The sequence below is a fragment of the Chlorocebus sabaeus genome, chromosome 11 (assembly GCF_047675955.1).
Source record: "Chlorocebus sabaeus isolate Y175 chromosome 11, mChlSab1.0.hap1, whole genome shotgun sequence".
In the NCBI taxonomy this organism is placed as follows: Eukaryota; Metazoa; Chordata; class Mammalia; order Primates; family Cercopithecidae; genus Chlorocebus; species Chlorocebus sabaeus.
Genome location: NC_132914.1, coordinates 22,478,367 through 22,504,818, shown reverse-complemented (window position 1 = coordinate 22,504,818; position 26,452 = coordinate 22,478,367). Strand labels below are relative to the sequence as shown.

At 38.0% G+C, this 26,452-nt stretch overlaps 1 protein-coding gene across 1 annotated transcript; it reads left to right on the top strand.

Annotated features, from left to right (window-relative positions):
* Window positions 1-3,700: 3,700 nt before the first annotated feature.
* On the top strand, window positions 3,701-26,087 carry LDHB (lactate dehydrogenase B). The gene is made up of 8 exons (XM_007967875.3): window positions 3,701-3,806; window positions 7,193-7,327; window positions 15,349-15,466; window positions 17,563-17,736; window positions 19,837-20,010; window positions 22,945-23,062; window positions 24,244-24,367; window positions 25,719-26,087. The coding sequence occupies exons 2-8, from the start codon at window positions 7,199-7,201 to the stop codon at window positions 25,884-25,886; spliced, it is 1,005 nt and encodes a 334-aa protein (XP_007966066.1). The 5' UTR covers window positions 3,701-3,806; window positions 7,193-7,198; the 3' UTR covers window positions 25,887-26,087.
* Window positions 26,088-26,452: the final 365 nt, after the last annotated feature.

Here is a 26,452-nt window from a genome sequence, read left to right as displayed (position 1 = left end):
ACTGTTTGTTTTATTACCAGCACTTGCATTCTGATTCTTAACCTTTTATTTGCTAAAAAAATAAACTAAATAAATAAATAAAATAAAAAATCTATGTTTTGAAATGTGTACAGCTAGAGCATAGAAAAGCTAATATCTCCTTCAGGATTTCTGGTATAAGAAAAGAAGTATTTGCAACTGCAGTTCTTGGCACCAGAAAGGATAATAGGTCATGGTTCCAGGAAGGGGAAATATAGATGGCATCAGACGACTTCACATAATGTCCAGAGAATGTAGACTAGGTGCTTCTGTTCCCAGAAGCAGCGCCCAGACCATGTCAAGAACACCATGTGGAAAGCAGTGGGGGCAGTTCTGGTTTCTAATGGACTCTGCTGATCTTTCAGCTAATCTCCCAGAAAGCTCACTTTCAGGCAAAAACTGAAATTGAATCTGGTGTGTAATTCACTATACATGGATATTTTATTCTCTGTATAACTCTAGCAAGGCTGAACCCTTAGCAAGTCAAAGGCTTACCCACCTGAGGTGCCTTTCACAGATTTATCACGTCCCCCAGTAGCAGACAGCAAGAAGGCATTTTTCCATGAGTAGAATATATACAAAGTTTTTTCCATGACGTTTTTTCAGAGAAAAATGTTTACCCAGAGAAAACAACTTGCAAGAGCAAGAGATAAAAATCAACGCATATTCATGGCTTTGAGCCTACGCATTTTTTATCGACAAACTACTTTTAAACATCTGTCATTCAAGCACATCAGGGACCTACTGCTTAGCACAAACTAGTCTATATCCAAGTAGACATCACAATGAGAATTCACAGCTACTAGTATGATTTAGAATTTAACTACCTGTCTTCTCAAAAGAACCGCTAACATGTAAATGGAAAAAAAGTACTCTATGTTACAACTATCTAATGAAGGGCTAGACAATTAGAATCGAATTATTTTGCTTTTTGAGACATTAAACCCTCAGTTCTCCTTTCCCCCCACTAGTATTATTTTCTCTCCCTGGATCCTTTTTCTTCTTCTTGTTAGAGATACCCACCAAGGCCAGTTGCTCTCCATTTACAAGCATATATTGCTATTATAGTAATACCTCACCTATCTGAAGCTCAGCTTCAAGGAACTTCAACTCCTTAAACTATTCCTAAGAATTAGGAAATAAGGAAAATTGCAAAGAAAATGCTGTAAAAGAATCTATGTATCAATGAATGTCTTTCAAATCCTAACTCAGGGTTCATTTACTCATATCGTGCCTCAAGTTTAATAGGTATCTGCTGGGAGAGATAAACGTACCTTGTCAGAAGTACTATGTTACTTGGAGATATAAAAGTGAATAAAGTACCCTCAAAGTATTTACCGTCCTAATTATATTAGCTAATCTGGTTTTGTGGCTACTGAAGTATAAAGACAGCAAAATAGAATTAACAAAGAATTCCCACAGAAAGGCACACAGATAGCAGCAAGATCAAAACTATTTTTGGTTCTATTCTTAAATAACAGAGTAATTTGAGGCCAGTCACTCAAACTCTAGGTATTCATTTCGATTAGATTATTTTAAAGTTCCTATTTTGTTCTCCAATTCTATGAATACAGTTTTAAAACAGTTCACAATCTGATAACAGGACATTTTTTTTTTAAGGCACAAGAAGTCAAAAAACAGAGCAGAATGGAGTCGTTTACTATAGGAGTGAATTACTCCATCTTCTGCAACATCATAAATATTGTTGACAACAGCCCACAGACTGGAAAAGCCCAGACAGGGAACTTGTATGTTGTTACATTTATATCCTTTATCTCATCATTTTAAAATTTATTGACTTGTTTATTATCTATGATCCTCCACTGGAATATATGTTTCTCATGACAAATATTCTTTTGACAATTTTTGACATTAACATTCAGTTTTATAACTACATTTCTGGGAATTTTTTGTCCTTATCTCCAAATTAATTGGTTTAGCCATCATTGCCTATATTTTTATGCCATAATTTCTCCCTTTCTTACATTCCTACTTTTGCTTATTTTTCAATATGTTGGCATGTAGTTTCCCAGTGATTTATTTCAAAATAGAATGGTATGAGGAATATATTTTCTGGATCATTGTATATATAAAATTGTCTTTTATGCATGAAAGATAGCTTGCCAAGGTATATAATTCTCAAATGTTTGAGAGTGGTAGGTAGCATGCTTTCCTGGTATTTAGAGTTATATACTAGAGCATTCACTTTGTTCAATCAGTTTAGAACACCTTGTGGTGAGGAATAGAAATGAGGATAGAGGAAGGAAATAGATACCTCTTTTCATTTTTTCCTACCTCATCTCCAAAGTTACACAGTAATGGGGATGGCAAGAAGAGGAATAAGTGGAGAGATATTTAGAAGTAAAGTCTGCAGAGCCTGGTGATTGACTTGCAAAGTAGGTGAAAAAGAAACCTAGGGTGGCTTCTAGATATCTTGCTAGGCTGACTTGGCTATTCTTGCTTCAAACTTGGATTTAGGGTTAATGTAATACTTTTGAGATCATCCTCCAAGCTCTTTTCCTCACCATCACATTTTAATTTGTAACTGGACTGTATCTTCAGTCATTCAAAGTCCCCACTAGCTGAATGATTTGAAGAGTTTGAGGCTTAGGAATTCTTCTCAACAAACCCTTCTCTTAGTGATTCTTTCCTCTGAATTTTTATTGTACTTTAACCAAATTTCTATCGCCACTTATCACATTGTATTGTAATTGAAATAGGTTGCCTACTTGTCTATCGCCATTGGACTAGGAACACCTCAAAGGGCATAGTGTTATATTTATGTTTTTACCAATGCTTGGCACTGAGAAGAAACTGAAGCAATGATTATAGAATTAGTGGTCATATACAAGAAATATGCGTTTACAAAAAAAAAAAAAAATTTCACAGATAGGGAGTTTGTGAGATGGCTGTATTTGAAAGCATTTTCATTATAAGAAAACAGAACTGAAGCCAGACTCTTCAGAATTCCTCCAGTTTTTCATTCATTCATTTATTCATCAATGCTATATATTTAGGTACCAAGCACCGGCTGAGTGTTGAAGATGGAATGAATGACAACATCGAGCTCTGGAGTCGATCAGAGATTAAAAAAGAAAGTGCATTTCACTTAGTGGCCCCACCATTTATTTCCCCTAGAGGGCAAAGCCTGACCTTGAGACCAGGTGGAACTGTAGGGGAACTTCAGAAGTCAGGGACCAGGCCTCATTGGTCTTGTCAGGCAACGAGTAAGCAATCAGTGCGTGTTTGTTGAAACAGGTTGAAAAAAAATAGTCATCTTCATCAAATGAACTTTAAAACGGAGATGATCTAAATTCAGATGTAGTTTTTTAAGTCCTTTAAAGTTTAACTGAAATGCAACATAGAAATTTATTTCTATTTGTACTAAATCTAATTGAACAAAATCTAATCGATTTTGTTAAAATCCAGAAGAGTCGAGGATGGGCAAGTTTTAGAAATAACGTGGCTCCGCATTGAAGAGGCTGCGAGATGTGAGACCAGCTGAGAGCGGAGGCCTCTGGAAGGTGACCCCCTTATCTGGAGGGTGGGGGAGGGAGTGCGCACACTTGAGCCCTTGTCCTTGAAGGGGATTGAGCGAGCCGAGGGGAGGGGTAGGCGGTGCTCGGGTTTCCAATCACAATGGAGAAACCTAAGAGGCTGCGGAGGTTGTGGGGCCCCGCCCCCCCCTCCTCCCTCCTTGCTGAGCCGGCGCCGGAGGAGACGCACGCAGTTCACATTGTCTTCTCCGCACTGCTGTTACTGAGGTCTCCAGAGCCTTCTCCCTCCTGGTAGGTTTCGGCTCAGGATCCTGAATCCTGGCTCACAGGCAACAAGCCTGGTGGGACGTGCGGGGAGTAATTGTGTGGGGAGCCGCGGGAAGGAGGAAGAAGCACATCTCTCCTCCGTGGCCTTTCGCTCTGAGCATCCGGCCTCCGGCCCTGACTCTGCCGCTCGGTTTGGGGCGCAGGGCGGGTCGTGCCCTGGCGGAGGAGCAGAAGGCGGAGGGTAGCAGCGGCGGCTCAGGGGAGTTCTATCAGGGGAGAGACTTGCTGCATTTGCAGCTAAAACCGGGCCCTGCTTGTCCTTGGTGGGTTCATGGCGGCCACATCACCCCCACGGCCTGCTGGCGGGAGTCGGGACACGTGCCCAAGTAGCTGGGGGAGGGGGACGGAACCAGGTGGCCTGTGAAGGCTGGACGATCCTTACCTCGAATATTTCAATCTACTACCAAGGTAATAGAGAAATGCCCCTGCACTCGCTGGGATGAGGAGAAAGGCACCTAGATGACCAGCATGTTTGGCGCTGTACTTATCTTTACCCGGCTCTCAGCCTTTCCGGGAGCTATGCGCCAGTTCTTTCCTGCAGGGCCTCTTTTCTTGATGCTTAGGTGCTTCGTTTACTTTACCAGCCTTGGGTTCTCCAAGTAAGGAAGTCCTAGACTTGTCCCCACAGACCTTACTCGGGGAAATCTCTAGCTTCTGCCTGCCCTTGTGATCTGCTGTTTTTTGCTGCCTGTACCCTGAGGAGGAGATGGTTTGTGCGCGCCGCGAGCAGTACAAGCTGCAGTAAGGGCCTGGGGGATGGGGGGAGGGGAGGAATTCAAAAGCAAAACCTGAATCTTTGAAAGATTCTGCAAAGAAGATCTTTGTTCCTGAAATTAAGGCACTCGTTTATTTCTAATGATTTATATCCACAGCAGTGAGGAGACATAAGGGACCAAGACTCAGACAAATTTTTACCGTTTGTCGTTCTTTTTTTTTTTTGAGGCAGAGTCTTGCTCTGTCGCCCAGGCTGGAGTGCGGTGGCGCGATCTCGGCTCACTGCAACCTCTGTCTGCCGAGTCCACGCCATTCTCCTGCCTCAGCCTCCCGAGTAGCTGGGAGTACAGGCGCCCGCCACCAGCCCCGGCTAATTTTTGTTTTTGTATTTTTAGTAGAGACGGAGTTTCACCGTGTTAGCCAGGGTGGTCTCGATCTCCTGACCTCGTGATCCGCCCTCCTCAGCCTCCCAAAGTGCTGGGATTACAGGCGTGAGCCACCGCGCCCGGCCGGTTTGTCGTTCTTGTTCCTTGCAGCCTGCACTCTGATGTTGTCACAGGCCTGTATATCATGCAGACCATTTTCTTCTCATTTCTTAAAACTCCTTTTAAGGAAAAATTAAAGAAAAGCACTTCACCAGAAATATCTGAAAGAAAATCTGACTTGAGCCTTTAAATTGTACTTCCTGAAGTTTTCTAAGTTAAAAAGTCTGTCAGAACAACGAATCTGTATTTATATAGCCACCGTTTCTGGATTTTCATTTTCCACTGTTTCCTGAGCCCCCTATATGCCAAAATGATCGTAAACAGACCATCTAACAACAATAAACTTAAGGGCAGAACAACTATCCATGTGTGCCCTTCGTTCAAGAAAAGATGCAGCATTCTTCTGAGCCTGCTTAAAATGCAGGCCATGGCTGAATTTGTTTCGTTTTAAGGTCATCTATTTGTGGAGACACTTGCACAACATTGCGTCTTTCTTCTCTCTTTAGCATCCACTAGGAAACTGTAAGTATGATCTGTAAAGGCGAAAGAATCTCGTTTTAATTTATCCTTACAGATGGGAGGAAATATTTTTTGGAAAAAAAGTAGCTATAAGACAAAATAGTTGTTACACAGTTGTCTCCAAATTCAGATACTTTATTCCAACTCAGAGTCCTGCTAACTCTTACTTTACATATACAGTTAATAAACTAGGCTTATTGCTTAGTCCATTGCAGATTAAAATTAAAAACTAGACTGGGAAGCACTGGTACAGTTTGAGACAGGTATGGTGGCCTCAGATGCGACAGTCTGACATAAAATGTAAAAACCAAGTGAAAATAATGGACATTACAATGGGTTACTAAAATTGTAAGTAATAATTATGAAGAAAAGGCTTATTTGCCATCTGTATTCTCTGTTCAAGAAGGGGGTGGTACATATTTAGTGTACTATAAATTGCCATGGAATTGATGTTTATTTCTGTAAGTTTTGCTGTTTTTTTCAGTTATCTAGAAAACATATCTGGTTATCTGATGGCACAGATACATTTGTTACTGTGTAGATCATTCATTTTCCAACAGATTTGGTTTTTGTTTTTTTTTTACATTTTAGGGGTCTTTAATTTGGATAGTTAGACAGAAACTGTTGCAGAGACTGATAGTCTCCTAATATGATCCCCTGAAAGGACAATGTATTAAGTGTCTACTTTCCAAGAAGCTTCTTAGGTACCCTAAAAGGAATTCAGGTTGACATTTTTGCAAACTTTGCATAAAAATTATTCATTGCCATTTTACAGTCACTATGTATTAAGTATGCATTCTATGTCCAGTACACTGTAACACATTTTATGTGAGACAAAGTGGAAGAATCAATCCCTGTCTTCCAAGAATGATAATAACCATTAATAGTAGAAATTATGTTCAAAATTGGCCATTTATTCTTTTTATCCAAGCTTAAATATGAGTTAATACTAGACCCAAACTTAGTTTACATAGTTACATATACATTCTTCATAGGGGAAACAAATTAGCTAATTTACACATAAATATTCAGTTCTTCAGCCAGAAATAGTAACAACCTACTAAATGCATAGACTCATAGGGTGAAGGAAGAAATCCAGTTCCAATGGTCTTCATGAAAGTTTTTACCTTAATGAATTCTTCCATTAAATGGATCTCCTGGTTTTTTGTTTTGTTTTGTTTTGTTTTTTTCTTTTGAGATGGAGTCTGGCCAGGTTGGAGTGCAGTGGTGCCATCTCAGCTCACTGCAAGCTCCGCCTCCCGGATTCAAGTGATTCTTCTGCCTTAGCCTTTCGAGTAGTTAGGAAGGACTACAGGCGTGCGCCAGCATGCCCAGCTAATTTTCATTTTTTAGTAGAGACGGGGTTTCACCATGTTAGCCAGGATAGTGTCAATCTCTTGACCTCGTGATCCGCCTGCCTCTGCCTCCCAAAGTGTTGGGATTACAGGCATGAGCCACCACGCCCAGCCCGGCCTCATGGTTCTTTAAAATGCATTCTGTTTTCTAGAATATCATTAGGCTGATTTTAAGTTGTACTTGAGTTCAAAATTGCAACAGTATCATTTTAAGGATGATTTCTATTTGAATTTCCTATGCAGTTATATGTGTAATGTTTTGATTCTTTCCTTGCAGTGCAAAATGGCAACTCTTAAGGAAAAACTCATTGCACCAGTTGCGGAAGAAGAGACAACAGTCCCAAACAATAAGATCACTGTAGTGGGTGTTGGACAAGTTGGTATGGCGTGTGCTATCAGCATTCTGGGAAAGGTACATTTCAAGAACACCATAGATGATAGAGAATTTCAGCATGTGTACACAGTTTCTTTGGGCACCTTGGAATTTTATTATATCTCTAAAAGATTTCTTTTTTTCCTGAACAATTTGAAGTTGTAGATGTAATTCCACTTCACTTTTAAATATTTAAGCGTGTATCTCCTAAAAGAATTATATTCTCCCTATGTGACCGTAATAGTTACTGCACTTAGAGAATTTAACACTGATGCAATACTATCATCCAGCATATACTATTAACATTTAACATTCTCCATGTTGTCAGAAATCTCAAAATCATGCCATTTATAGCTATTTTCACTTCAGTGTGAGATCATGTGTTTCATACACTTGTCATGTCTCTTCTTCTTTAATCTGGAACTGTTACTCAACCTTTCTTTGTTTCTTCTGTCATTGACATTTTTGTAGCATCCAGGTGAGTTCTGTAGAATGTCCCACACAGTTTGTCTGTCTGATGTTTTCTTGTAATTCAGCTCGGGTTGAATTTATTGGGTGGGATTGGAACTAGGTGATATCATGTCCTCCTTTGTGCAGACCGTCAGGAGACACGTGATGTTCAACTTGTCTCATTACTGCTGAACTTAATCCCCTGGTTCAAGTGGTCACAGCAAGCCTTCTCTAATGCAAAGATCCCTTTCCATCCTTTAATTAATAAGTAGTCTATGCATGCACGGCTTTGTGTGTTTGTGGGAATGTTCTGTTAAGCCCTTGAAACGTTTACCTATTGGTTTTATTTTGAAATTATTTCAGATTTACAGAAAATTTGTAAGAATGGTAAAAAATTAAAACTTTCATAAATACTTCACTGACATTTACCAATTCTTAACATTTTGTTATTTATGCTCTCTCACCATATATACATATATACACATATATGTGTGTGTGTATATATATGTATGCTCATAGGTAGATAGATTTATAGATACAGAGATCTATAGAAATAGATATAGATGTCCACGATATATGTGTCTATATCTATAGATGGCTTTTTTTCTGAACCATTTGAAAATAAATTGCAGATATGATGCCCTTTACTTCTAAGTCCTTTAGAGCAGCAGTCCCCAACCTTTGTGGCACTAGTGACCAGTTTCGTGGGAGACAATTTTTCCACAGATGTGGGGTGAGGGGATGGTTTCAGGATGAAATTGTTCCACTTCAGATCATCAGGCATTAGCTAGATTCTCTAGATTCAGTACTGGCCTGTGACCTTGGTTTTGGGGACCCCTGTTTTAGAGTACATTTCCTTAGAACATATTCTGAGATAATCAGTGCAATTATCAACATCAGGAGATTTAACACTAATACTATACTGTTTTCACCTTCCACTTCAGTTTTTCTTATATACCTCCGTAGGCTTTTTGCCTTACCTCATATGTATCCTTTGTAGTTCAAACCACAGTTAAGCTTTCTTTAGTTCTCAAAGACTTTTGAGGAAAGAAGCCCTTTTCTTATTTATCTCACTGAATTGATTCCTTATTCTGATGGCTGCCTTAAATGTAGGAACAACAGAAACAAAAATGCTGCCTTGCCTTCAGGAGAACACACTGTCCCTTTGTATCATATGTAAAGGCTGCCTGAATAACCCCTAACCAAGCACATTTCTGATTTCAAAGTTTAAATTCTAAAGCAGCAAACTGAATCTTTACTGAGAAACACTTATCAAAAAAATAAACTAAAAACGTAGTGCACACCAATGAACGTTTTATCCTTTTGCATTTCCTTCTAGCTAGCTTCAATTGACTAGTTAACTATCATTTAGGATAGCAGCTCCCTAGATTACAGGGAATTGAAATAACCACAATTTCATGCTCACTGTTCATGCCAATAAAAACAAAAAGTATTCCAGCTTACATCCTTTTGAAAAAAACATTGAGTATGTGCTGTGTTCAAAGATAAAATGCTTTATCTTAAACAACCTTAGGAGATAGGAACTGTTCATATACCTGCTGTTGGATGAGATAGTTGATGCTTAATGAGCCTGTCCAGTCTCACATGTAGCAGTGGTAGAGCTGTATTTTGAACCCAGGGCTCTGAACTCTTCACCGTAGTGACTTGACAATTTTCATTTTATTATTCAATGCATTCATTAAATACTAGCTAGAGATTTTTCTTTCCTTCTGTTAATCACAAAATTTGGGCCTTTCAGGAAACTATATCTGAAGTATCATGATTCTATAAGAAGTACCTCTATGATGTTGTAATCATAAATTTTAAATTCTCTTCAGTAAATAATTTAATTGAGACTGTGCCTGGAGTTATATAACACTTTGGCTCAACTCAAGGGCTTGAGAGAATAGCCCCTGCTGCTACCACAATTGGAATCTTCAGATTCAGAGACTGTGATTTCTGTTTTTCTTTTTTCTTTCTTTTTTTTTTTTTTTTTTTTTTTTTGAGATGGAGTCTTGCTTTGTCTCCCAGGCTGGAGTGCAGTGGCAGGATCTTAGCTCACTGCAACCTCCACCTCCTGGGTTCAAGCAATTCTCCTGCCTCAGCCTCCTGAGTAGCTGGGACTACAGGCGCGTGCCACCACGCCCGGCTAATTTTTTGTGTTTTTAGTAGAGACAGGATTTCACCGTGTTAGCCAGGCTGGTCTCGAACTCCTGACCTCATGATCTGCCTTTCTCAGCCTCCCAAAGTGCTGGGATTACAGGCGTGAGCCACCACGCCCAGCCCTGATTTCTGGTTTTCAATCTAGCGTTCTTTTCCCTTTATCTTTTGCAAAATGGAGTACATTGCCTTAGAAATTATTTGGAGACTATCTAACAAAGAATATTTTTGAAACCATAAATACAGGAAAGAATGACTGACTTGTTGAAAGATGATTTTACCAATTAAAAATGTCTAAATATTATTTTAATGGTTAAAGGTAAAAAGTGGTTCAAAATTGTGTTAATACGTGGTAAAGATTAGAAATCCCACTAGCTTAATAGAGAAAGGAAAATAACTCTGCATGTGGGTGTTTGTATATTACTTCATTTATTCCTTTCTGTAACCTGTCAGAGGATATTGTCATCTATATCGTATGGTTGAAAAAAACAAAAACCACCCAAGATGACACAGATAGTAAATGCCAGATCTGGCCTTTTGGAGCTCATAGATGGTGTACTTTGCCCCCAGAAATTAAATAAAAGTATAGCATCGGAGAGGTTGAGGAGGGACGTGCATTAGCTAGATTCGTGAAGCCCACTAAGGCTCCCTAGTACAGTGTCCCACCGTATGAAGACTTGGTTATTTTTGGCTTCTATTTTTGCCCACTCTTGGTGCCCCGTTGCTTATATAATAACCATAGAGAGCTTTCATAAAACTAGTGGCTCCCCTACTTAAAACTCTCCAGTCATTTTACAGTGCACATATGCTGCACACGTACATAAAATCCCATGAGGCCTCACAGATCCCTCCCTGCCTGAGTCTCCGAGCGAAGCAATGGAACACACAACTCCAGAGGCACCATACCCACGGAGGCAGCAGACCTGCCGGTGCAACGTGATGGTACCATCTGACTTCATCTCTTCTATTTTTCTTCTGCCTCCCAAATGCCAATCTCATTTTTGCTTAAACTCTTTTACTTGCATTTCCCTTCACGCGGAATGTTCTTCCCTAGGCCACAGGGTTGACCCCTTCCTATCAGATCTTACTGCAAATGCACACCTGTGCAGGCAGGCCATCCTTGCCTTCCGATGTAAAAGTAAACTTCCTTCCCAGTAGCTTCAACATCTTCCTGCCTTATGCTTACTTAAGAGCATTTCTACCTTCAGAGATAAGCCTGATTTGTTGTTTGTGTAGTTCCTATTTCCTTCCTGATGCATTCCATGGCAGCAGAGACTTTATCGTAACTGTATACCTGAGTAGCAGGATAATGCCAGGCACTTATATGATAAATAAATGAATACTTCCGCTATTACTTGTAAGCTGCACTCATATTTTGTCAAACTTTGGTCATGGCTTTTATCTTCTACTGCCAGACTTTACTTTTGCCCCATTATCCATCTCAGACTCTTGCATTTTAACCACCAAGACAGGAGGATCTGAATGTCGAACTCATCATGTTGTAGGGGTCAGGAAGAGCTTTGAGGCAAGATTATCATAAATCCTTAGCTTCTAAGTCTGTCTTTGGTTTGAGTGTTTATCCTTGCTTCAGTCAACTGTAGCCATGTTCTTGTGAACAAACACAGTATAACAAAGCTCTTAAGAGGAGCAAGGTAGGTAGAACGACAAATTGCAAAGTAGTTTTTGCAGTGCAAGACTTGGCTTAAAAGTAAAACATAATGAAAATTTGGTATCTGTACAACCCACCTTTGGTATGTCAGCCAGAAACATGCTCAAATAGTATTTAATAATAATGTAGAAGTAGCATGTCAGAGGGGAAGAAGCCAACTATTGAATAAATGGCACTTAATCCATTTAGCTAATTATTTGAGAAAGGTCATACCTTTTCCTCCTGCAAAATTGTATGCATACTAAATAAACACTTGGAGATATATATATATATATATATATTTTTTTTTTTTTTCTCGAGAGAGAGAGAGAGAGAGTCTTGCTCTGTCACTCAGGCTGGAGCACAGTAGCACAATCTCTGCTCACTGCAACCTCCGCCTCTCGGATTCAAGTGATTCTCCTGTCTCAGCCTCCCGAGTAGCTGGGACTACAGGTGCACGCCACCATGCCCGGCTAATTTTTGTATTTTTAGTAGAGACAGGCTTTCACTATGTTGGCCAGGCTAGTCTCAAACTCCTGACCTCAGGTGATCTGCCTTCCTCGGCCCCCCAAAATGCTGGGATTATAGGCATGAGCCACGACCCCTGGCCAACACTTAGGTGTGAAAATGAAACCATCAAATATTAAGGCACTCGTGGTAGTGGAAGAGGCAGAATATATGGCTGTGTCTGGTCCACACAGGACTGTAGATTAAAAGCCTTTTTGTTAAGTCTGTCACAGAAGTAGAGTAAAAATAAATACGTTTTTAAAAGCCATTTTAGTGATATATTAAGCAAGCTTTCAACAGTGGTTTTCTTGGTATCTAAGTGACCTTGATCCATAGTAAGAATACTACTTTTGCAGTTAATCTAAACCTTGCCATTTCACACATTTTAAACATACTTACAGCTTAAGTGAAATATATGTATGGTAAATTCATTTTATAAAATATTTGAATACAGAGGGAGATTTATTTAAGCCAAACAATAGGACGAGTACTTAGTCACACATCTTCTATTTGCACGCCTCTGGATTTGGGGGATATTCAGTGCTGCAGATGCAGCTAAATTCAGTGTTACAATTATTATTATTTAAGTGTTGGATCTCTTCCTTCCTTTTCAGCCGTGAATGCACTTCTCAGGCAATTCTCTACACCCACTGAAACAGAGACAGGATCTGAGATCCTGTGACATCCTTTTCTACTTAAGCACTAAATTGTTTTGCCCTGTTGACTTCAGCAGCACACATGTGATGTTACTAAAATAAGAGTGATATTCCCAGTGCTCAGTACCTTAATAGAATCGTTATGGCTGTTATCAAGTTGTATTGCATTAATTTAGGACCTAAAAAACACAAATGAGAACTTTGTGTGCTCTTATCAGAGATTGCAAAGAACAAAAGCAGCTTTAAAGGTGTCAAAACGTCTTTAAGGAAAACTGGATAAAAATTCATGCCAGTATTTGATATACATGGAAATGAGGAAATGTTTTGTACCTGATCCCCAACTCACAGAGTGGTCATTTCAAAAATCTGCAAGTACTTTGGTTGCTCAGAGCTAAGGACACATTCGATCATCGGGAGGCCTCAGTCTTAGAGAAACCCTCACAAGCAAGCGCACTGTAACTCACTTCATGAGACCGGGCAGCCACTTAGATTTTAGCAACAGAGGACAGTGTTTATTCATTGTCCTGCGGGGAGCGAGACTTGCTTTATCTAGCAAGCTAAGTAGGTCAACTTTTCTTATTGGCTGTCTCCCAGCTCTCTGCTGCGTCTCCCTCTGGTGGCCCCTGCCGCTTGTGGTACTCCACCTTATTCTTCAAAGTGCTTCCCGAACTCCAGTTACTTACCCGCCGCCACACCCCCGCCCCCCGTCCCCCACTCCTCCATTAATACCCTTCACCTGTGAAGCTGATCACACTACTATTCTTAGAAGAGGTTGACCCTTGAACAGCATAGGCTGGTTCATTTACAGGCAGATTTTTTTCAACCAAAAGTATATTGAAAATACAGTATTCAGGGGATGCGAAACCCACATATATGGAGAGTCTTTTGCATCCTGTGAGTACTGTCCTTTCTGTATACTTGATTATGCCCAGATTTTGGTACACTCGGGGCTCCTAGAACCAATCCCTTGAGGATCATATATTGAGGAATGACTGTAATGGCATTTTAAACTGGGCCCCAAAATTGAAATATTTTACTTAGCTGATCTTTTTGCTAACAGCCGTGACAACAGTAAAAGCAAGGACTCTGGTGATGTTTCAATAGGAGGATAACCATTTTATAAATAGTTTATAAATTATGATTTCCATAAGATAATGGAGTTTCATAGGTGAAAGTTTGCTTAGATGCATGTAAACCAACCACCTTTTTTTTCCTTTTTCTCTTTCACTTTTATGTAGACAACCACCTTTTTTTTCCTTTTTTTCTTTCACTTTTATGTAGACAACCACCTCTTTTTTTCCTTTTTTTCTTTCACTTTTATGTAGACATTCTGAGAACATTTAAAAAGTTAATAATTCCAGGCCTAGCGCTGCCTATTCCAGGCCAGGCCTATAATCCCAGCACTTTGGGAGACCGAGGTGGGTGGATCGACTGAGGTCAGGAGTTCAATACCAGCGTGGGCAACATGGCAAAACACCATCTCTACTAAAAATACAAAAATTAACTGGGTATGGTGGCATGCACCTGTGATCCCAGCTACTCAGGAGGCTGAGGCTGGAAAATCACTTGAAACTGGGAGGTGGAGATTGCAGTGAGCTGAGATGGCACCACTGCACTCCAGCCTGGGCAACAGAGTGAGACTCTGTCTCAAAAAAAATAAAAATTATGACTCCAGATCAAGATATTTTTTTAAATTTTTTTTATTTTTTATTTTTGAGACGGAGTCTCTCTTTGTCGCCCAGGCTGGAGTGCAGTGGCCGGATCTCAGCTCACTGCAAGCTCCGCCTCCTGGGTTCACGCCATTCTCCTGCCTCAGCCTCCCGAGTAGCTGGGACTACAGGCGCCCGCCACCTCACCTGGCTAGTTTTTTTTGTATTTTTTAGTAGAGAGGTGGTTTCACCGTGTTAGTCAGGATGGTCTCGATCTGCTGACCTTGTGATCCACCCGTCTCGGCCTCCCAAAGTGCTGGGATTACAGGCTTGAGCCACCGCGCCCGGCCTGATCAAGATTAAATAGTATATTCATTACTTTAGATTGATTTTGAGTGGGGTACAGAGAATGACAATTGGAATAGAAAACAAAAGAAATCTGAGACTGGACAAATCTCAGGCACAGATTTGGAGTGATCTCATGAAAAAACCTCCCAGTCCTAGATTCTTCTGCCCATAAAACTCTCCTTCCTTTTCCCACGAAGACATTTGAGTGGATCAGAGCCACCCTGAAAATTCCAAGCTTCAGCCTGGGTTTCAAATCCCGGTGATTTAAGCCAAATCTACCCTCTCAGAAAGCCTCCAAACTGGGGTGACCTCAAGGATGGACACATTGCCCAAGGTTGTTTCTGGGCCTGAGTGTGTGTGTGTTTTCACCATTCCCTCCCGCTTAATATATAGACTTGTGTTCAGTAGGCCTACTCCTGAACTAAGCTGGTTTCCTAATGAATCTTTAAGTCTACATGTTCTTAAAGTATAGTTTGTACCATGTGACCTGAATTCTTGTTGAGTATCCAAGTCCATGGTAAAATTCCCAAGGTGTTTAGACCTTGGTGCTTAGCCATGTTAAAGATCTTTCTTTGGGTTAGATTGTGAGCTGAGGCATCCTAGAGTGGCTTAGGGTTCTAATGCCTGTTTTTGCGTTTACAGTCTCTGGCTGATGAACTTGCTCTTGTGGATGTTTTGGAAGATAAGCTTAAAGGAGAAATGATGGATCTGCAGCATGGGAGCTTATTTCTTCAGACGCCTAAAATTGTGGCAGATAAAGGTAATTTCACTTAATGCCCAAAGTGATCTAATATTTTTTCATGCCCCCAAAAACACACTTGGAATGCATCTTACAGCATAATAGATTTATTTGTAAGTAGGAAAAGTTTTGGAACAGTTATTTCAATAACTGTCAAGATATTTATAATCTAGTTTAGTAAATTCAAATTATTGCAAAATTGTTATATAATTATAAAATATTTCCCCCTTTTCCTCGTTTTATAAAAAGCTCTTCTTATTGCTCTTCTTATTTCTCTACCATATTCTACTTTTTATTTCTCATACATTTTATATTTGCTTATTAATTAATGGACAGCTACCTAAAATGAGTTTGCTAGCCAGAAATGATCACTGATATGTCACCAACAGGAAATAACAAATTGGATTTATAGCATTGTTTGGCTTATTTTACCACCTTTCTTCTATAGGCCAATTTTCTTTCATCCTTTTCTAGAAACCCACTTGCTACTACTAAAATGTACACGTAGCAAATTGACATTTTCCCATTGGAAGTATATGTAGAAAATGGTTAAGTATTCCACACTCCACACTGCCACACTAGTTATCTTTATCCTAAAGCATTTTGCTTAAAGATTTCTTATCTTTTTATAAACCTTTGTCTGTATTCTAAAACCTCTAGCAGGGCCTACACAGCTCTCAATTTTAATATAACCTGCGTTTCCTCATGGCTCATCATCCTCCTCTCCTCCCTCAGTCTCTCATAAAACTAGTCTTCCCATCCTGGTGAATCTGGTGTTGGCAGTTTCTTTTCTTCTGGGTCCAGTTTATCCTCAAGGTCAAACTCACTTCTGTTAACCCTCTCCCACATACGTTCTACACATTTGATATGTAAGATTTTGGGCTATTGTATTGTAACGGCTTGTTGTGTGTATCTGAGAACCGGCCTGTTTTCGACCCCAGAAGTATTGGTATAAAGTAATTTCAATGCCTTGAAGAAACTAAATAATAGCTATTATTTATAAACTTGTAACATTCTAGGTACTGTGTGAAACATTTTGCACATGTTATTTCATCTTACTTCATCTTTGCAACAACCGTAGGAAATGTAGGGACTATAATTACTGCCATTTTATGGGAGAGGAACCTGCCAAAGTATTAACCATCAAAAGCCACATTGCAACCCAGTTTAATTATGCGAATCATCCATAGCTATTGAGTCAAATGACCACATCAGATCGTGATATCTGTGTATTTTGAAAAAGGACACATTTCCTTAAGAAAAAAAGGAAATCTCCAGGGAAACTTGCAGTGCTAAAAAGCGAATAAGCTTCCTAAAAATATTGAGTATTAGAAATCCAAGTTTTAGTTTCCAGACAAAACCAAACACTTCAGTGCCTTCCTTCCCTTCCTAAATTTAACTTTTTTTTTTTTTTTTTTTTTTTTTTTGAGACGGAGTCTGGCTCTGTCACCCAGGCTGGAGTGCAGTGGCCGGATCTCTGCTCACCGCAAGCTCCGCCTCCCGGGTTTACGCCATTCTCCTGCCTCAGCCTCCGGAGTAGCTGGGACTACAGGCGCCCGCCACCTCGCCCGGCTAGTTTTTTTGTACTTTTTAGTAGAGACGGGGTTTCACTGTGTTAGCCAGGATGGTCTCGATCTCCTGACCTCGTGATCCGCCCGTCTCGGCCTCCCAAAGTGCTGGGATTACAGGCTTGAGCCACCGCGCCCGGCCCTAAATTTAACTTTTTAAGATAAAATAAAAGTAACTTAAGATTGATTGGTTTTGGGGTTTTTTTTGTTTGTTTGTTTGTTTTGATGTTTACCTATTGGAGTCACTGTTTACACTTCATTTTATTCCTGACAATTCATTGAATTCATAGCCAAAACCATACTTTGGGGTCATCTTTATTTCCTTTATTTTCTGAAGCAGTTTGATGTTTGGATTATTGCAGTGTAGCTCAAGGGAGAAAAAACAAACCACAGGAACATTGAACTTCAAGCCCTTACAATACAGAAAACTTAATTCACATATATGTTCTAGAAGCTTATGTATGGTTAGGCTTTTAGAGCATGTCATATAGGGTATGTTTTAATGAAGAGTTGCATTTAAAGTACCTGTTTTTGCCTTTCTTTTTAAAGATTATTCTGTGACTGCCAATTCTAAGATTGTAGTAGTAACTGCAGGAGTCCGTCAGCAAGAAGGGGAGAGTCGGCTCAATTTGGTGCAGAGAAATGTTAATGTCTTCAAATTCATTATTCCTCAGATCGTCAAGTACAGTCCTGATTGCATCATAATTGTGGTTTCCAACCCAGGTATTACTGTAACACTTTAAGTCTGTGTTCTGTTAAGTTCAGTGTTCTGGTGTTTTTGTGGTTATTGTTTTGGACTAAAATCAGTCCCAGTATTCATTTACAGAAGCAATTTACATGTCTTCTTTTATTGGCGCTAAATAGTGGTGTTTGCAAAACAAAATGCCTCTGTCCCAGGCCAAATGTTCTGAAAATGTGATGGGAGTTTTATGTAAAGCAATGTCATGCTTTTGCTTCATCTCGCTTGGTTATAGATTCTAAAGGCTTCTAAAACTTTTTTATAAAGATTATCCTGGGGTGGAGAATGAAGCATTCGAATGTAGTTTCAGTTCGTAAGAAACATTTTAACATATTTGACCTTTTATTTTCTGGAAAATCCCATTATACAGAATTGAAACAGATCAACTTTGAAAAGAAGTATATAAGAAAGCCATTAAACAATTCTGGTTTAAAGATAGAAATAGACTGAATTGATGGACAGATATATGCTAACACCAAATGCTCTGACTTAAAAATTGCTTTCCTTGCTAACTTAACATCTACAGGATGAACATTAAACCTTCTGACTAGAAAGAATGCACTTTTTTAGCCTTAACAGCTAAAATGTGCTCTATTTGATACTGCTTTTGTCTATAGTTTGCCACCAAAATTACTGCGTGTTGGTGAGCATAGCAGGTCCACTGAGGAAACAGTAAATAAACTGGACTGATTATCTCTTACACTTCACATAGAGAAACGTTGTGAATAAGAGCTAGGGGAATCCCCACAGTGTCTTGAGTATTGAGAGTTGAGAGCCAGCGAGGACAGAGGTTATTTCCATATTTTCACTCTCTGCAAACCAAGACTGGAGTTTATTAAATGGTTCAGTCTTATATATAAAACTTCTCATAAATATATATGTGCCAGGCCGGGCACGGTGACTCACGCCTGTAATCCCAGCACTTTGGGAGGCCTAGACGGGCGAATCACGAGTCAGGAGATCCAGACCATCCTGGCTAACACGGTGAAACCCTATCTCTACTAAAAATACAAAAAATTAGCTGGGCGTGGTGGCGGTCGCCTGTAGTCCCAGCTACTCCAGAGGCCAAGGCAGGAGAACAGCGTGAACCCGGGAGGCGGAGCTTGCAGTGAGCCGAGATCGCGCCACTGCAATCCAGCCTGGGCGACAGAGCCAGACTCCATTTCAAAAACAAAACAAAATATATATATATGTCAGGTAGATGTAGAATAGGAATGATAAGTAGCTAGCACATAGTAAGTTCTGCATCCTGTGCCTCAGGCAGGCATCACTAAATGATTATGCAACTTTCTAGATATAGCTTCACAGCTGGATTTTCCAGGGAGTCACTTCCACTGAATCAAAGCTGGCAAGGAAAAGTTATCCAGGACCAAATGTCCTTGAATTATCATAGCCATTGTCTACAGAGTAGTGTGGGGGTGGAGGCTGCAGCATCAACTTTCAGCTCTTCACCTTCCTTGTGTGCACATTTTTTACTTTTTACATCTTAGTCTGCAAGTGCTGTGATCCTATCTGGATCAGCAGAAGTTTTATCTCTGTGGTTTTAAGGCTATGCCACACTGGAGCAAAGGTTCTGACATAGATGTTCTTTTATTAAATAGAAATGTTTAATACTATGTATTATCATAATTGTTTACTGAAGAATTCCTCATGCCCAGAAAAATTTATGGTAGCAAGATTTGAAAGTTTAGTAATTAAAGGCTTCTTGATTTATGATGACAATCATAATTATGAATGTTACAAGTGGGGAAAACTTAACTGACAACCTGGTTCAACCTGTTTGCTTTTTTTCAACTTAAAGTTAATCCGCAAGGTTCTTATGTATTGTTTCACATAATCAAATGTGAAAGCACAGTATTGCATTTTTCATGTCTTGCCATCTTCATATAAGGCTTAAAAGCTTGTTTTTGTCTCTCTCATTCCTGCTCCCTCTAACAATGAAAAGTTAAAGTATTCATGTCTTTCTGGCTACATCTCATTTGAGGAATAGGGAAGTGGGAAAAGGGAAGTCAGGGCACCCCAAGCTGCTTAACAGTTGAAACTGGTTTTGGTTTACTTATATATATTATTTCCAAAATTTTTAGTGGACATTCTTACGTATGTTACCTGGAAACTAAGTGGATTACCCAAACACCGCGTGATTGGAAGTGGATGTAATCTGGATTCTGCTAGATTTCGCTACCTTATGGCTGAAAAACTTGGCATTCATCCCAGCAGCTGCCATGGGTGGATTTTGGGGGAACATGGCGACTCAAGTGGTAAAGAAAAAGAAAGAAAAAATCACTTATGATACTGGTTTTATCATTTTGAATTTTTCATTTTATTTCAGATTTTATTTTTATGGACCTTGTATTTAAGAACTGTTGCAAAAATAGTAGTTACTTTTCTATTATATTGCATATTGCTTTATCATTTACTCTCTCATCTATCTATCTATCTACCTATCTATCATCTATCTTTACCCTGATCAATTAAGCATAAATCACTTCCCTCACCTTTTTCTCCATAAGTTCTTTACTGTGTATTTCCTCAAAACAAAGGTTTTCTTTTTCATAACCACAGTACACTTACCAAAATCAGGAAATGTAACCCTGAAACAATATTATCTAATCCAGAGTCCATTATTCACATGTTACCAACTGTCTCAGTAGTGTCCTCTAAAGCTTTTTTCCTAATTCAGAATCCATTCTAGGCTCACACATTACATCTACTATATCTCCTTAGCCTCCTTCATTCTGGAACAGTTTCTCAGTCTATCTCTGTTTCTCATGATCTTGGCATTTTTGAAAAGTTAGGTGAGTTATTTTGTGGAATGCCCATCAATTTAGATTTGTCCGATTGTTTCTTTATCATTAGGTTGAGCTATGAACTTTTGGTGCACATACCACAGAAATGACCCTCTAGCTTTCTCATGGCATCACATCCAAAGGCATGTAATGTCAGTGTGGCCAACAATTGGTGATACTAACTGTGATAACTCAGTTAAGGTTGTATTTTGCCAGGTTACTGTGTGTGAAGGTACTACTTTTCCTTTGTAATTTATGAGTAATTTGTGGGAAGATGTTTTGATGCTGACTAGGAAAATGATTCCTCATCAATTTTTCTCTACTAAATTTAGCGTCTATTAATGATTTGTGGTTGAATAAATTATTACCATGATAGTTGTCAAACATGATCTACTAATTCCATCATTTATTCTATATTGATTAGTTGCACTCTACTGTAAGACAGAACTTTTTCTTCTTCCCTCTTTATTTATTTATTTGTTGATATCAGTATGGCCTCAGATTTTTATCTCATGTCCAAAATATTCTGTCACTATCATTTGTAATGCTCAAGTTGTCCCAAGCTTTTCAAACTGACTCTTATGTCTTTTTTTTTCCTTAACATTTCCCATCATTTTTTGAGCACTTTCTTGCACAATAAGTTGCGCCAGTCTCATTTTGAACTTTGCCCTGCCCAGCACTAGAATCAGCTGTTTCCCTAATGAGCCCTGTTTCCTTTTAGTGAGGAACGCTCATTAGAAACCAAGATTAGGGCGTAGGTGTGCTTGTGCTACTGGTATATCTTTGCTTCTAGGCCCTTTGAGTAGACAGAGCTATTACATCCATTGTGTTTGCTGAAGGAGGAATGAATTAGGTAACAAAAGCTTATAAATAACTTGTGTCTGCTCTTCTATAATGTAAAATAAACCTTATCTCAAATGAAATTTTGTTTTTAATAAACTATTAATTTTAACTATCAATTATTTAGTAAGAAACTGTACGATAAAACTATTTTCTTTAGGAACTTAAAGAATTGCACATAAATTAGTAATTCAAAAAGAGCAACATTAAAATCACATTACACTTTTTTTAGTGCTTCGTGTTGAGACAAAAACTATATTATAAATGTTTTAAATTAATATTTTTCTCATTTAAATTAATATTTATATTTTGAACAATTTTATGTAAAACTGTTTTTGAACAATTTTGATTCTGTTTCATAGATCTAAATCTATTAAACCACAATATATTGAATAAGCTCATGGTAAAATATAATAATAAAATCATGCAGTATTGAAACTAATAATTTAAAATATTTTGTTAATAATGATGATAAATAATACTTTTGTTTGACTGAATTCATTTTTACCATATAGGTAAAGGAATATTTTCTCCCAGTAAGCTCAAAGTATAAATCTTCCTTTGAATTCAGTGGGAGTTTGAAATGCAATTTTAGTAAAGGGTTTATCTTGTTATAAGAATTTGTTCTTGAAGTAATAGCATAATTTATTTGTGCTTTTTTATATAATAATGCTGACTTTTTTTCTGACACATCATATCACTTTAGTCAAGAATTCTTTACCTCCAAGGACTCGTCTGAATTTTTGTCTGGTTAAATTGTAATGGTCCTATGTGTCTCTTGATCAGATTAATTTGAGCATGGAAAAGTTTTAGCAAGTCATAGGTTAAGTAGCCATTGAAGACCTTTTAGTTAATGCCATATCTACAACTAGAATTATGTCTTCTGATTCCTGTCTAATGTTCTATTCTGTTAGGGTTGTTATTTTTCCCAAAACATCTTTTTTCAAATTTTCATGTTGATCTGTATTGTGTACGTAAAATGAAAGAGAATTAAACCATGCTCACTAGACATGATTATGCCGATTTCACAATTTTCATCAAAAAAGGCCTGTTTTGTGTAGTTCTTTCTGATACTCTTCTCCCTTAAATTAAGTAGACTCTTATTTATAATTTTTACCCCACTTTCATAATTGTGCTTTATTTGGGTTTTATTCTAGGATTTTTTTCGTTACTCTAGAATAAAGGAGCATATATTAGAAAAATATGGAGGAGAAAAGTTACACATTCCTCAAACCAAAAGTTTAGCATAGTCCCCGACTAGAATCCCTGTGATTTCACACACGTAGAGAGAAGCAAAGATTTTTATTTTCTCTGTAACTATGACACAGCAATTCTGCTTTGCACTAAAATTCTTGACAGTTAAAAGGTCAGACGTGTTGCTATTTGAAGGCAAATGTCAGCCTTTTGGGGGACTATACTGGAATCTACTGGAGAGTCACTTATTGGAGCAGTTCCAGTTGATATTCAGTAACGTGCATCATAGGTGAAATTGAACTAAAAGAAGAAAAGATTTTTAAAAATAATGTCAGAAATATCTGCAATGCCCCTTTTTTTTTTTTTAAACAGTGGCTGTATGGAGTGGCGTGAATGTGGCAGGTGTTTCTCTCCAGGAATTGAATCCAGAAATGGGGACGGACAATGATAGTGAAAATTGGAAGGAAGTGCATAAGATGGTGGTTGAAAGGTAAGTGAAAGGGAGCTTGATTTTAGATGATTAATTTCAACTCCACTTAAATAGAATTATGAACATTTTCCATGGCTGTCTGCTCAGATAAACTCTTAATGTCGTAATTATGCAGCTTTTGAAACTTTTTGAAAGCTTTTTGAAAGCTTTTGAAACTGATAAGACTTTTACACTGGTCAAACCTGTTATGCCAGTCTCCCTAGGGAAAGTAAATATTTTCTCTAGCGAAACTATTGTAGAGGTAAGAGGAGCAAAATGTGGAATTAACAAGTGAGAGGAGTCTTCAGATTGCCTCCTGGACAAATAAGGTTGACTTATTTAGAAAAGTAAACTTAGACACTATTGGTTTCATAATTGGCCAAAATAAATAAACTTGCTGGCTGATTGCTAACAGTGTTTAAGTTTTAATAACAAGACTAACTGATGTCTCAATTATAGAATCATTTTGTTCAATTTTAGTAATTTTTTTTTTCCGGGAATTTGACCTATATGTGGAGAAAAAGAACCATAAAAAAGTTGAAAGAGTCTTTATAATTTCAATTAACATATCCCTTTATTTTACAAGTGAGAAAACTGTGGCTCACCCAGATAATGTAACTGGCCCAAAGTCTTCTAATGATTGGGTGTCAATTGCATTAAATCCTAATTTTCTGATACTTAGCTAGAGTTATTCCTGCTACTTCTCAAGTACCAGGGCCTTTATGGGTTTTGAGAGCTACAATTTGTGCTGAAAAAACTGCCAGGCAAGATACTGTTACCACTTTTATTAGTTAGTTGATTATAATATGTTAGGTGACAATGGCAAGTGGGACCTCACAATTGAGATATATTTTGTCCATTCACTTTTATTGTTTCCTGGTTTTATGTGTTTGGAAATATGTTTACAAATTTGTTAATCATGATTGGAAAATGTATATTTTTACCACAGTGACTTTATAAATCTTATGCAGTAAACTAAAGTTATCAAGCATTTATATAGTGTTTATCATGTAGTGCTTGCAGTTTTAAGCATTTTACATATATATTCACTCATTTAACACTCAAGAAGGGAACACTAAGGCAAGAAAGGGTAAATAATTTGCCCAAGATTATAGTTAGAGACAGAGCAGGTGTCAAAGTCAGGTCTGGTTTCAGTAATGATTGAGTCTTATTTCAGTGATGTCTGTTACAATTTTTTTAAGTGCCTATGAAGTCATCAAGCTAAAAGGATATACCAACTGGGCTATTGGATTAAGTGTGGCTGATCTTATTGAATCCATGTTGAAAAATCTATCCAGGATTCATCCCGTGTCAACAATGGTAAAGGTAAGACAAACTCTACTACAAAATATAATAATATGATTTCTAGCATTGTATTCTACAAAAAGATTCATTTAAAGAGGCCCAGACTGGATAAAATCATAGTTCACAATTATTTCTGTCTCTCAAGGTTTTATGTAAACTATTCTCATTTTCCAACAGAAGTCTTGGACAACAAGGGCAGAAAACTTACAGAATCTAAGACATTCAATAGATTGTTGTCATTCTTTATATAATTAATATTACTCCGAATCTTTACTTAGCACATTCTTAAAGTATTGATCATTTGAATAAGCGTAATAGAGTTTCATTTAAAGTTGGTGTACTAAACTCTAGATTGCCTTTCATATAGCACTTGGTATCTTAGCAAATACAGTTTAATTCAAAAGCTGTGGAGCAAATGCACAAAACAGATAGAAGTTAATTATTTTTTAAACAAAACTAAAAGTATATTAAAATATTTTGTAAGACAACTGAGTCATTTTCCACAAGTCAGTGTAAATCAAGTGTGTCAATAATTAGGTAATTACTGAGTCTTCGGGTAAAAGTATAGGAATTTGTTTATTCTGTCTAGTTTTGTGTATGTACAAAATTTTGGAAATTAGAAGTTTAAAAACTTACGTTAAGGTATGTTTAATATAATTAGTTATATAGTTTTATTGACTCTGTGAATAAATTGCCCACACGAACTGGTCAAGTGTTTTGGAAGTTTTGTTTGTTTGTTTTTGCAATTCTTGGGTGTTCCAAGCATCTTGCCTTTTAATGGTCTTTAACTATTACCCAGGACCTCGTAGGCTGGCTACCACCTGAAATTTCTTCCTAACTAAAAGTCTTTAAACAACTTAAAATGTCATAGAAAGTAATCCATTAAGAACCACAATTAAAAGCAATTTAATTTGAAGACTCATATATCAAAATTTATTAAAGTGTTTTTAAGTAGAAGAGCAGTGTTCAATAAAATACATATGTAATAAAATTAAGTACTTGTTACTTACAAATATCTAATTTTCTCATAGTGTATGTTTGCACATTCTATGTATAAAACCTAATTCAAAACATAAGTATTGGGGAAATGTGGACCTGTAAGTGATGAAAATTAGATTACGGGATGAGTTCATGCCTATCAAGTTTACTACAATTCTTTCTGTTGAAACATCGGACCTTTGAATATTTTTTCCCCCCTCTTTAGAGTTGAGTTCTTGCTCTGTCACCTAGGCTAGAGAGTAGTACTACTGTCATAGCTCACTGAAACTTCAAACTCCTGAGCTCAAACAATCCTCCCGCCTCAGCCTCCTGTCTTTGATCATTTTTACTTACAGTTTCATGTCTTAATCTCAGTGCTTTGTTGTTGTGGCAGGGGATGTATGGCATCGAGAATGAAGTCTTCCTGAGCCTTCCGTGTATCCTCAATGCCCGAGGATTAACCAGCGTTATCAACCAGAAGCTAAAGGATGATGAAGTTGCTCAGCTCAAGAAAAGTGCAGATACCCTGTGGGACATCCAGAAGGACCTAAAAGACCTGTGACTACTGGGCTCTAGGCTATAGAAATTTAAAAACTACAATGTTATTAACTCTGAGCCTTTAGTTTTCATCTGTGTACATGGATCGCAGTTTGCTTTGATCTTCTTCAATATGTGAATTTGGGCTCATAGAATCAAAGCCTATGCTTGGTTTAATGCTTGCAATATGAGCTCTTGAACAAATAAAATTAACTATTGTAGTGTACTTCTATTTCTGGGATTCCTTCTTTAATGATTTCTGAAAGATTTCAGTCAATCTGTCAAGTCATTCTTACCACACATCGTAAATGTCCCTAAATTCCCACATCATCTACACTCCTCCCTCTGAATGACCCAAAAATTATTTGTTGCAACGTGTGTCATGGTTTGTTGTTGTTATCCTGAGAATATGGTTATCATTTTAAGGTTATAACTGAAGAAGTTGTAACAGATGTCAATATATGACATTTATAAGGAAGCCCATTTTAAAAGGAAGAATGCCTAAACTGGAAATTTTGTTAGAATTAGTTCTATTTCACAGTGAAGGAAAATGAAAGTTTGGTCTGGATTATTCCGATTCTGGCTACTTGG